This window comes from Physella acuta, unplaced genomic scaffold, assembly GCF_028476545.2.
Source record: "Physella acuta isolate Inbredline_101_S28 unplaced genomic scaffold, ASM2847654v3 ptg001332l, whole genome shotgun sequence".
Lineage (NCBI taxonomy): Eukaryota > Metazoa > Mollusca > Gastropoda > Physidae > Physella > Physella acuta.
In genome coordinates, this window is record NW_026732847.1 from 68,980 (window position 1) to 81,476 (window position 12,497).

Genomic DNA, 12,497 nt, shown 5'->3' on the forward strand with positions numbered 1-12,497 from the left:
GTCGCTAATGTGAATGCTCTGCAGAACGAAAAAGATTATTGTATTGTATTGACTACTGCATAAGGAAAAACAAGGCACCGTGTCAAAAATACAAGTATTAAAAATTACACAGTATTCATAAGACGAAACGGTTGTAAAAATTGTTGTTTTTTCAAATGCAACTATTTTAATATAAAACGAACATTTTAAACCTTATTTTACTATAATTTGTTTCTTGAAATATTATAGTCGACGTAGTTTCATCTCAACCTGTTCCAGAGAATCGGTATATTGTGTTATACCTTCCCAGATAATTCCTGCAGCAAAACGTTTACTTGCCCACACGCCGTTCATGTTCACCTGATGGCATTTGTTAAACCACCAGCCGCTCTCCCATGCCTGGGCGCAATGGCCTCCAGCATTTCCATCATTGTCTTTATCAAATGTGGAAAAAGCCATTCCATTGTGATAACTAAAGCTGACTGTAGTGTTGCCTGTCTTGTATGTAAACTTTATCCTATACAAATCTGCTTCATTTCCCACCGTCACATTACTGTATACCATGTAGTAGGATGTACCTTTATATTTCATTTCAAACCTCAGTTCATTGTAGCCCTGTGAACACAAATGATAACAGATTTATTTTTATTACTGGAGACATTCCGTGACTAAAATTATTTCTCCATCGACATATTCGTTGTAATACAATGCGTCTGATAACTACCTGACTCTTTCAGAGATACTTTAACACTAACCAACCTTTCAAACACTGATTTATAATTTTTTTTATAAAAAAATAAATACAAGAGCGACACACAACAATAAACACAAAACTACAAACATGTAACAGACCCTAGACCAAATAACACAAAGGCTCGTTAAAACATCTATTATAAAACTTGAATCCTCTATCTAAACTATACACAAACTAAACGAGAAAACACAGTCTATTCAAACACGTCTAACGACACAACAGACAAGAAAACACAAACCCTAGAATACAGCGGCAAACTAACATTCTACACCAGGGGTCGGCAACCTGCGGCTCGCGAGCCGCATGCGGCTCTTTTGCTGTCAAGATGCGGCTCTCTAGATCCATGCACAAATATCAATAGTTATATTATTTCATTTTCAAAATTCGCAGCAAGTATTTTACTGTAAAGAAACTCAACTTTAAACAAGATAAAAACACTCATCAGAAAACAGTGAGAATAGGTGCAGCAGAGAGTATACGGACAGCTGACAGCTGCTTGGGCGCCAAGCCCAGCCCTATAGCCATGCTGTATCCAGCCCCGTGGCAACAATTCCATGCTTGCCGCTGCAGAAGTGTCTTTTTTTAATATAGTTAAATGGGAAATGTTATTTTATTCAGAAAGCATGTCCTTATCTGTCAGTAATCATTAATTTGATTTCAGTGACGTTGTTTTTTTAGTTATTAGCTTCCTACTGTTGAGCAATTCGGGTGACAGCTGATTTGAAATCTTTTTTAGAGGCATTTTCGTAGTGTTGGGATTTAGTTTTTATGTACAATAACGGCTGGTTTAAGCATAATCAAAACAGAATGATCAAGGTGAGCAGCATACGAAGCTTATATGCAATTAGTTATAAGTTATAACTAATTGCAGGATGCATGTATAGACCACTAAAATACTAAAAGTTACGTAATCCATGTGTATTAGATACGATGTTAGTAAAACAAATAAATGTTCCTAGACACACACGCTTTTGATTTTTTATTGCTGAAATTATTATTTGATTAATTATTCTGAGCAGGCTTTATAGCTATAGAAGATTTTTTGTAATTTATATCATAGGAAAACGTGTGTTCGTAGGGCAAGAAATGTTCTGTTAGTCAAGACAGTAGATATTTCGTAAAATAGTAGATAGGTGGTTGGACAAGAAGTAGATATTTTGTAAAGTAGTACATAATTTGTACGACAACACAGTTTATACTTAAAGCAAAACAAAAGGTTTTTTTTTGTGAAGAACAGATGGAAAAACATTAGCATGAGGTGATTTAGCTAACTTTAACATTTTTTGTTGAGAAAAGAAAAACCTTGGTGTCTAGATTTATTTCGTAAGTTACCGAAATTAAAATAACGCAAAACCAAAGATAAGAATCAAGAAACACATTTTCATTATAATACTAGACAGGTCGGCGTGGTCGAGTCGGTAAAGTTGCTAAACCGAAAAGTCTCGAGTTCGAACCCTCGGGCAGATGAGGCTCGTTAGCTGGGGACAGCAACTTTTCTAGGAGAGACAACTCCGAAAATCAAACAACTGCTGCCTTGTAGTTTGTTCTTGGTTGGACAAAGGCTATGGAAGCAAATCCAAAAAGAAAAGCAGGTTGAAATCGGAGTCAATGGCCTCAATGGCGCATAACCAGTTGACACGTAATCCTTGATTGCGATGGAAGCATGATCGAGTCGGCAAAGCTCATGGTTGACAAATTCGAAAAAAAAAAGTCTCGAGTTCAAACCCTCAGGCAGATAAGGCTCGATCCCTCCCAACACTAAAAATTAAGAACGAAGATTAAGAAAGAAGAATAATACTAGACTACCCGTCATCCCTTGGATAACTGTGGGTTTCAAGTCTGTCACTTATCGTCACAAAAAGCCAGACCCCGCATTAAAAAAGACGTTATTTATCTTTTAAAAACAGCGATTTCGGCTGAGCATTGGTCTGACGACACTATCCTTTCACATACTGACATATTTTTAAACATTGACGTAATGTGTCTAGAACCCGTGCCACACGCACGAAAGCCTATTACACTAACAACTTAGCTATTTAGTCTCGTGACGTCACTGATGTTTTTTTTAATGGTATAGTTTAATACTTTGAGTCTCCATATGCAACTTGATTTACGCGCATAGGCCCTATCTAGATCTAGAAAATTCTATATCTAAGTCTAGTAACTTTCAAATTAAATTTTATCTTAAATAGCCGATTCCATAGCTAAACAAACAAAGATTTATATAAAATAATGAAGGTCTGAAATAGTTTAGTATAGAAACTTATAATTATATAGATCTAGATGGAATTATCTAGATTCTACGACTCGTTTGCTTAAGTATAGTTTTTGCGTAACTCTTGCTAGATCTAGATTAGACCTATTCTAGAACCAGATAGATAAATCACAAAGATTAATATCAAGTATTTAAGGACTAAAGTAGTTTAATAAAGGAACTCAAAAAATGTATTATGATTTTAAAATGGATTGTATTTTTAACTAATTAATCTTTGATTTGACCTAGATTCTAGATATAGATCTATAAATAACTTTCTTTGACAGATTGTAGAGCTAGAAAAACTTATTGAAAAACTAAATGAAAAAGTCAGTTGAAAATTTATAAACATATATATATATATATATATATATATATATATATATATATATATATATATATATATATATATATATATATATACATATATATATATATATATATATATATATATATATATATATATATATATATATATATATATGTATATATATATTTATTTATATATATTTTTCTATTTCTGCAACCCAGTGATATTTAATATTGTAGAAAGTGTAGTTAAGCACATATAAGTCAATGGAATAATGTTTTTATGGCCCACCATATTTCTTATGCTGTAGAATACCTGCAAAGTTTGCAGAAGTTTTAATTGAACAAGAAGCATCCTCCGGCGCCCCGGCAGGTTTGAGATTTGGCGTTTATAACACTTCTAATCATAAATAAAGCGTTAGTGATCTCCCCAACATTTGTGACAGATTCAAGATAATAAGATTTTATATCTATATATAAAATTTTGCTCCACGTTATCGGTATTTTAGAAACGAGAAATAGCGTAAAATACATTTCCGGTTATCAGAGGTCACTCACAATTTGAGAAAAATCTAAGTATAAGATCCATTATTTGGGGAGATGGACATGGAAGCAGTTTCCAAATTAATTGAAAAATGAAAATGGCGATATACGGGGCACGTGCTAAGAATGAATGAAATGAATTTAGAAGACATCGTAGGAATGGCGCTAGACTGGATGCCTCAAGGAAAAAGGAAGACATGGGGGACTGTCATGGGGGACTGGCAAGAAAATTGCCGGAGACCGACAAAAGTGCAGGGAGCTTTCTGTGGCGTCCAATGTGTTGGTCATAAAATGGAAAAGATTATGGACGATGTAATAAGATGCTAATATATAGAATTTCTTCTACACGAACTTAAACAGTAAAAGTAAAAGAGTTCACCCGGAAATAGAGTAAAGTAACACGTCAGTTTGATGAAAAGCATTTAAAAATTACAGAATACTGCGCATACAAATTAATATATGAAATTTCATCTACCTAACATTAACGGTTTTCTATTTATTGGCTTTTAAGAAACCAAAAGTTTAGAATGTACATTTTCCGGTAACTGAAAATCGCTCAAAAGTTGATATAGAACTACAAATTTGATATAATACTTATACTTGAAACTTCATCTAAGTAAACGAAACGGTACTTAAGCTATATTGTTTACAATCACAGACAGAATTATAAAACAGCAAAAACTGTCAGAATATCGTATAATTATTCAGCACAATTACAATATTTTCTCTATAATCTGTTTCCGAGAAAGTTAACAGATGAAGATATTTTCTTATCATCGTCTTTTTTTACAAGATCTTTTCAGAAATTGAGATTACGCGTCTGAAAAAAAACACTATTATTAAAGTGAACGAGTATATGTGTTGTGAAATGTTTTGTATAAATAAAAGATGGTGAGTTTATAACGCAGTTAGAAAGAATGTGAATTTTTAGTGTGGTATCATTGTTGCTGGGGATGAAGATTAGTGAGAAGATACAACATCTACTATAATCGTTCACTAAATCGACCGTGTGGTCCTCCGGCGCCTTAGGATGTGTGCATTTAATTCATCTTGTAATCTAACGTTTAAATTAACTTAAAGTGCAAAGAACAAAAACAAGCTACATTTTTTTATCCTTCTCAAAAATAGTAACTTATTCTGAAAAAAAAACTAACTTCTTCCCTTTAGATGTAATAAAGATTGAAATTACATTAGAAATAAAGCGGGAGTGATCTCCTCTAAAGTTTTTTTAATATGCTCATAAAACACTACAAGGAATGGCAACTTCAGTGTAATCGGGATATGGACATGAGGCGGAACTACCATGTTGCCATCCTTGACTTATTCCCCTTCTTTAAATAGTCTAATAGGGGTGCCTATTAAGCTCCTTTAAAAGTTTTGTATAAGTAAATTAAAAAACAATTGCTTCTCTTAATTATTATTATTATGAACAGCAATATTGTTTGTAATATAGATATTAATTTGAAACTTAATATATCCCCCCCCCCCCCCATAAAAAAACCCCGAAATAACGCGGCAATATAATACTTAGTATTACGGTGATAATAAAAATAAAACTCGAAATTTTTCTTGAAGATATCTATCTATCTATCTATCTATATACTACTAAAAGTCAAGTTTGTTTACATGTTTGAATATTTATTTGTTTGCCTGATCGAAAATTGTGATATGTTCGACTCTATCTGGAAAGCTGTAAAATGGTATGCAGGTAGAGAATAATTTTTTAATGCAGACAGACTGTTGATCACAAATTTATTTAAAGACGTTAATTAATTTATTGATTTATTCCTACGCAGAATAACCCATTTTTTTTTAAAATGTTAAAACCTTGACTAAACTTTGTGGGAATAGTGACGTCACAGGTTTTTGTTTACTCTTTAGTACAATAAAATGGCGGCGTCTATTGAAGAAAATTGTGTTCCCATTCAAAAGTTTAACGCGTTCTAAATCTAATTTTCTGTCGGTCATAACTTTAACAATACGTCCGTTTGCTGTATTTATTACGTCCCAACACTTATATCAATTTTAAACTGTCTTTTTTCATTTAGTTTTTCAATAAATTTCTCTAGATCTAAAGATCAGCTGTCGAAGGAAAGTTATTTATAGATCTAGATCTAGAATCTAGGTCAAATCAAATCTAATTTTCTGTCGGTCATAACTTTAACAATACGTCCGTTTGCTGTATTTATTACGTTCCAACACTTATATCAATTTTCAACTGTCTTTTTCATTTAGTTTTACGATAAATTTCTCTAGATCTACAATCTGTCCAAGAAAGTTATTTATTTATTTATAGATCTAGATCTAGAATCTAGGTCAAATCAAATATTTATTGATTATAAATACAATCCAAAAAAAAAGAGACTTAAGCAAACCAGTCGTAGATCTAGAATATAGATAATTCTATTCTATCTAGATTTAGATAATAGTGATTTTCTATATACTAAACTATTTTAGACCTTTATTATTTTATATAAATCTTTGTTTGGAATATGGTAATTTTGAAATGCTCGCTCCGGGCCCATCAGCGTAGCTAATGATTAGATCTAGATCTAGATTCTAGATCTAGCAAGAAAAACTAAACTTAAGACTTAAGCAAACGAGTCGTAGAATCTAGATCTAGATAATTCTATCTAGATCTAGATAATTTCAGACCTTCTTTATTTTATATAAATCTTTGTTTGTATAGCTATGAAATATGCTAATTAGGAAATGCTCGCTCCATGGCCTCTATTTGCATAATTTAAGATTTATACGCGGCTTCTATACTGCTAATTTTGCAAAATTATGAACGTAAACTCTAGATATAGCTCAGTCGTAGATCTAGAATATATCTCATTATGTATGATAGCTATGTACCATTGTTTCTTTATTCCACATTTTCAGTGCTATGTGTTACTGCTATGTGTTATTGAATTGCTTTATTTGTTTAAACGGCCAATGTGAAAAAAGGCCTTTGTGCCTACAATTGTAACCGTTGTTTGAATAAATTTGAATAAATTTGAAATTTGATAATTCTATCTAGATTTAGATAATAATAAGTTTCTATGGAATTGGCTAATTTAAGATAAAATTTAATTTGAAAGTTAGTACTACTATACCTAGATCTAGAATCTATGCGCTTAAATCAAGTTGCATAAGTATAGTATAAAAATTCACTTGTGACGTCACGTGTAAATAGCTAAGTTGGTAGCGTAGCCTGCTCTCATGTGGGTGGCACAGGTTCTAGACCAATATGTCAATGATATATTTTTTTTTTTAGATGTGAATGATAAAGTTGCCTATCTGAACTTGGAAGGATACAAGGCAGGTGAAGTAGAGTTCATCTGTTTCTTTGTCCTAAGCATATGAAAGGATAGTGTGGTCAGAGACATGCTCGGCTGGAATCGTTTTTTAAACGATAAAAACATGTTGTCTGAGACTTGGCGGGACACTGGGCAGGTGAAGTAGAGTTGAGTAGGTCACATGTGACGTCAGTATATGAAGGGATAGTCCGAAATCGGTGTTTTCGGTGTTTTTAAAAGATAAGAAACATATTTTTGAATGTGGGATCTGTTTTTTGTGACGATAAGTGACACTGCAGTAGCGTAGCGAGGAAGGGGGGGGGGGGCGGGAGGGGGAGGGGAGGCGGGGGGGGGGAGGGGAGGTGGAGGGGGAAGGGGGGCGCGTGGGGGGACATATGTTGGGGCGCCAAAATGGTTTGGAAAAATAAATTGAAAGGTTGAGGGGGGGTGCAAATCGAAAGTTTGAATGGGGGGGTGCACATCAAAAGTTTGAGGGGGGGGGGGTGCAAATCGAAATCTTGCGGGGGGGGGGGGTTCAAATCGAAAAGTTTGTCCCCGGGCGCCGGGAAGGGTCGCTATGCCTCTGAGTGACAGACGTGATGTTTTTTGATGGATGACCCCCGAAACCCACAGTTATCCAACGGATGACGGGTAGTCTAGTTTGTATTTAAAAATGTGCATGGAAATTGGTATAAAAATTACCTAGCATTTTATCAACTGGGTACCTAAGATTTTTTAAATGTCACGTTTATTAAACTAAACAACTTAGCTTTGGGCTTCTAGATGTGTAAATTTATTAAAGGTGCAGCTAAATACAAGACAGATATTTAAACAAAAAAGAGAATTTTCTTTAAGTCAAATTAACGATTTATCATTTTGTTTCATTCTCAGTAGTATGAATCTGAAAATATGTGTGTAGTAATTAACTTAAATTTCGGGTTCAATATTTATGTTTATTTATTTCTGCATTTATGTTTGTTATTTGGTATAATGTATAGAAATCTGAGCAAGATACAAACCTTGTTGTTTGTACGTATCTGTTTTGCTTTACCTCAAAATTCCGTTTAAACATGGTGTATTCGATTCACCAGTTCTTATAATTTGGTAAATGTATATTGCACAATTTAAAAACAATATATATATATGTTAATTTTGTTTACTTATCAATAAACAAAGTTTTTAATACCCAGTAGCGCTCGATATAAATGTTTTTCGGCCTAACAGTTACCCGCACCTTGGTTGTAATGATTTGCTAAGGTAAGGTACTAGTTTTTTTTAAAGAAAGTTCAAACATTAACTTGCATTTTGTGTGAGGTATGAGATCCAGTCATTTCCCAGCCAATAATCTCCAGCCAAAGATCCAAAACCTTTTTTGTAGTCGCTCCAGTTTCTGGTGAAATTTACGTCACCCTTAACACGCCTCTATAAGAATAAATAATTGCAGCATCTCTGCCAGTAAATGGTATTAAATACTCTAATTTATCAATATACACAGCATAGTCCTTTTTAATCTGTTATGGATTTTTCTGTTTACTATTTGGAACTTAAATTTTTTTTTAAAGTTTGGGGAATAAAACAAATAAGTAGTCTAAAAGTGGAATGTGAATAACATTTGTATTTTAATTAAAGCCAGTAAGAAACAAATATTGTTAAGAAAATCAATTTAAACATTTATATGAATTTAAAAAATATAAATCTTACCTGTATAATGACCCATCCTCCCCCATCTGTTTTGGTATCACACAAGGCAATTTTAGTTTCATTTAAGTTAGTAATAATTCGGTCAGGTAGACTTGGGCGATAGCTACGGACACACTGGGTAGAAGATGATTAATGAAAGTTATTAAAAGAAAACAGGAAAATACAATGCCATTTTAAAAATTATAATTAATTCTCATTTGTTTCCGTTTCCCTCTATTATTCATTTTCAATTATGTACACTGACTGCTAAATAAAGGATGTTTTATCAAAGGTGATATTCATTGAACCTTTTGAAGTCCGATTATAATTACTTTCATTCTCTTAAACATTTTAGAACGTTAGGTTTGTTGGCATTTCGGTATTGAACTAATGACGTTATATTAAACGCTAGTTTTACTTGATGTACCAAACCGACTAATGAAAATACATCTTTTCTAATGCTACGAAAGTCATGTAATATTTAGGTCGTCACTCCCCGTAGATTAAAACATCCAACTAAAATTGAGCATTATTTCGCAAAAGCTATAAGAGTCCTATTATTACTAAACATTTGTATTCCAAGTAGGATAAAACACTTTTTTAAAAATAAATAGTCCAGATAAACAATTGATATTTATCAATATTTTAAATAATTTAAGGATGGTTAAAAATGTCAAAATAAAAATATAAAATGTATCATACCATATGATTGTATTCGTCTAAAAATGTGTGCATTGTCTTGTTGATATCGTACATCATGTTCAAAGTTGTATTAAAATCCTCCCGTGTTTCAGTTTTCTTTAGCTTTTCTTCCATCTGAGCAAATTTTAAATTCCATTGTTCTATTTGTTTTTGTGTGCCTGCGGTGATTGTTTGAACGGATTTATTTAAAGAGGTCAACGTTTCCTGGTCTAATTTGTGTGTCTCGATATAAGACGAAATTCTTTTATCAATTTCTTTCTCTACTTTCGTTGCAATTTTATGTTCCATGTGTTGTAACGTTTCGTTAAAATTCAATGTTAGATTTCCTATTTTATAATCTAACATGCCCTGAGAGTTTCCTTTATCCAGTTTTTGTGTCTCAATATAAGGCAAAATTATTTTATTAACTTCTTTCTCCATTGCAGTTGTGATTTTATTTTCCATTTGATGTAATGTTTCGTTAAAATCCGCTGTTAAATTCTTTATCTTATCATCCATTATGTCCTCAATTTTAGAAGAACTGATCTGTTTGAAAATGTGATTTAACTCTGTTTCTGTTTGACCAAAACTTTTGTCTGTGCTGAACTTATCGCCACCAGAATGTGACATCTGTAATGACACTGTCATGTCTGCACCTTTCAGCCTGTCTGGGTCTTCAAACGATTTGAGAAAATCGGCCATTGTATCAACTGATTTAACATATTCAGATGTTTTAGCTTTCAAGTTCATTATTATAAAAGATTCACGTGATTTTCTTTGCAAACTGTTCGTCTCTTTCCCAATTCTATCAACTGATCTTGTGGTATTCACATAATGTATTTCACAAAGGAAAACGCCATCATTGCAGTCTGAATGATTCGAGAAAAAAATATTCAATTCAGAAAATGTTTTCGATATTTTCCCATCTACTCTTGTTCCAGTCCTTTTATAATCTTGAAGCTTTGAATCTGATTCTGAAATAGACGCCAACAAAATCTTCCCCTCTGGTTCACTGATCCTATAGACTGACATGTTGACAAGAGCTGAAATCTGAGTGTCTTCTCTTATGTTTTCTGTACACTGGAGTTGTCCACAAAATAAATTCTTGCCGTGGTAAAAATATTCTCTGCTCATGTCAATTTTTAGACCTACAATTAGAGAAGCTTTCTTAAAATAAAATAAAAATTATAGTGTTTAAATTTATCAGATTTTTAGATGCCTCAAATGTCTTTCTACAATATCGACTAATATTTCTAAAAAAATATTATAGTTATGGAGTCTAAATGTTTCTAATCTACTATGGTAATATTTATTTTAACAATCGTTTAACAATTGTTTAAAGAGCTGATTATTAAAATATATAAACTTACTTTATTAGGGATGGGCACACATTACATTCGTAAATATTGTTCATATTTTACACAAAACTAATGCTGCTTTATTTAACTTGCTTTTGTCGTCCAAAATGCTTTGTCCGTGCGTAATGAGTTAAAATTAAATTTTCCCATTTCTTAAAAAACATTTCTTTATAGCAGCCTGCTTGTTTTTGCCATTCGAATTTCTTAATATTAAAAAGTGAAGAACGCAAAAAAAATTCTAAAAATGTTTATAATAAAAAAAAAGATAAAATTATCTTCCTAAAAATAGTAATTGATCATTATTTATATAGCTTAAGAATAATGGCTGGGTTAATAAAAGTTTGGTAAAATAATTCAGTTGCAAGAAATATAAATAATTAAAGCATTTTCAAATTTTTCTCTATATATTTTGCTATTTTTTGCCTACGTATCACCACCCTAAATGGTGTCACCCGCCCCCCTCCCCCTCGCTACGCCTCTGGTCAAGAGACAACCTACCCTGAGTCGGAATAACGTAGTTTTGTAATTGTATGTATGTCTGTGTATTTGTGTTTGTCTGTGAACACGATAACTTCAGTATCGTTTCAGTTAGGTTAAAGAAATTTCAGAAAGAAGAATTATGTCAAATTTAAAGCCCTTTTCAACTTTTGAGTGATTTCCGGTAACCGGAAGTGATACTTCCTCTATTTCCGGTTTCGCAAAAGCCAATAACTTGAGAACCGTTTGTGTTAGGTATACGCAATTTCACGTATAAGTATTTCATTGTATACGCAGGTTTTTATCAAATATCTATATATATAATTCTCTTCTGGGAGCCGCTAGAAAACAAGCTGCAAACGCGCCTAGAAAACAAGCTGTAAACGCGCTCCCTACCTCCCCACCCCTACATGGTTTTAGTGAGCTGTGTTCACTCTAAATGTTTACAAGCAGAGCCAACGATTTAAAACGTAGGGTGGGGGGAAGGAAGAGGGGGGGGGGTTATGGTCCTTAACGAGCTACTTATAGTGTTTTAAAGAAATATTTTCAGTGGCAGCGTTGGTACTGTCGAATTCACAAATTTTGAATTACTGAAAAGTAGAAAAAACAACAACTAAATAGCGGCGTATGTTATGCCGCGGGCCGGCTCGTTATACGATATTTGGTAAAGAAAATGGTACTTTTCGCCGTAGGAACACGATAACATGAGATGTCTCATTCAGTGGCGTAACGGGGAAAACAGCGGGTAGGGCGACGCCCAGGGTACCGACCTGAGGTGCGCCAAACGGGGTTGAAAAATATAATTAAAAGGCTGATTTTGAGCTACATTACTAAATTATACACCGTCGAAGTTAATAAAATAAACTGCTACTTGGCTTTATGGACTGTGTTACATTTACTACAACAGACACAGTTTCTTCAGTTAACCTTGATGATTTATTACACTAGACAACATAATTTTTATTATATATTTGTTTTCCTAGACAACATAGATGACACTACTTGTCTCTAGGCCTGTCTGCAGTTAACTAACGCACAGCTACACATCCGCTACACGGTAAACACTCAAGGGACGTAACCATAATATACACAATACAAGGGACGTAATAAATCACAAGACATAACGTAACAGACTGTTTTGTACGTTAGTTGTGTGAAACTATAATAAAAACTTTTAC

At 33.1% G+C, this 12,497-nt stretch overlaps 1 protein-coding gene across 1 annotated transcript; it reads right to left on the reverse strand.

Annotated features, from left to right (window-relative positions):
- Window positions 1–222: 222 nt before the first annotated feature.
- Window positions 223–10,618, reverse strand: LOC131958527 (angiopoietin-1). The gene is made up of 3 exons (XM_059323612.1): window positions 9,506–10,618; window positions 8,825–8,938; window positions 223–594 (listed from the first exon to the last, which is right to left on the reverse strand). Exons 1-3 carry the CDS (start codon window positions 10,616–10,618, stop codon window positions 223–225), a joined length of 1,599 nt encoding a protein of 532 aa, XP_059179595.1.
- Between the last annotated feature and the right edge of the window lie 1,879 nt (window positions 10,619–12,497).

Excerpts from the sequence above, each read along its gene's own strand:
- LOC131958527 (XM_059323612.1), bottom strand. The coding sequence starts at position 10,618 with ATGAGCAGAGAATATTTTTACCACGGCAAGAATTTATTTTGTGGACAA. Across the intron at positions 8,939-9,505 it reads TAGACGAATACAATCATATG|TGTGTCCGTAGCTATCGCCC; the intron begins GTATGATACATT and ends TCTTCTACCCAG. Across the intron at positions 595-8,824 it reads GAGGATGGGTCATTATACAG|GGCTACAATGAACTGAGGTT; the intron begins GTAAGATTTATA and ends TTGTGTTCACAG.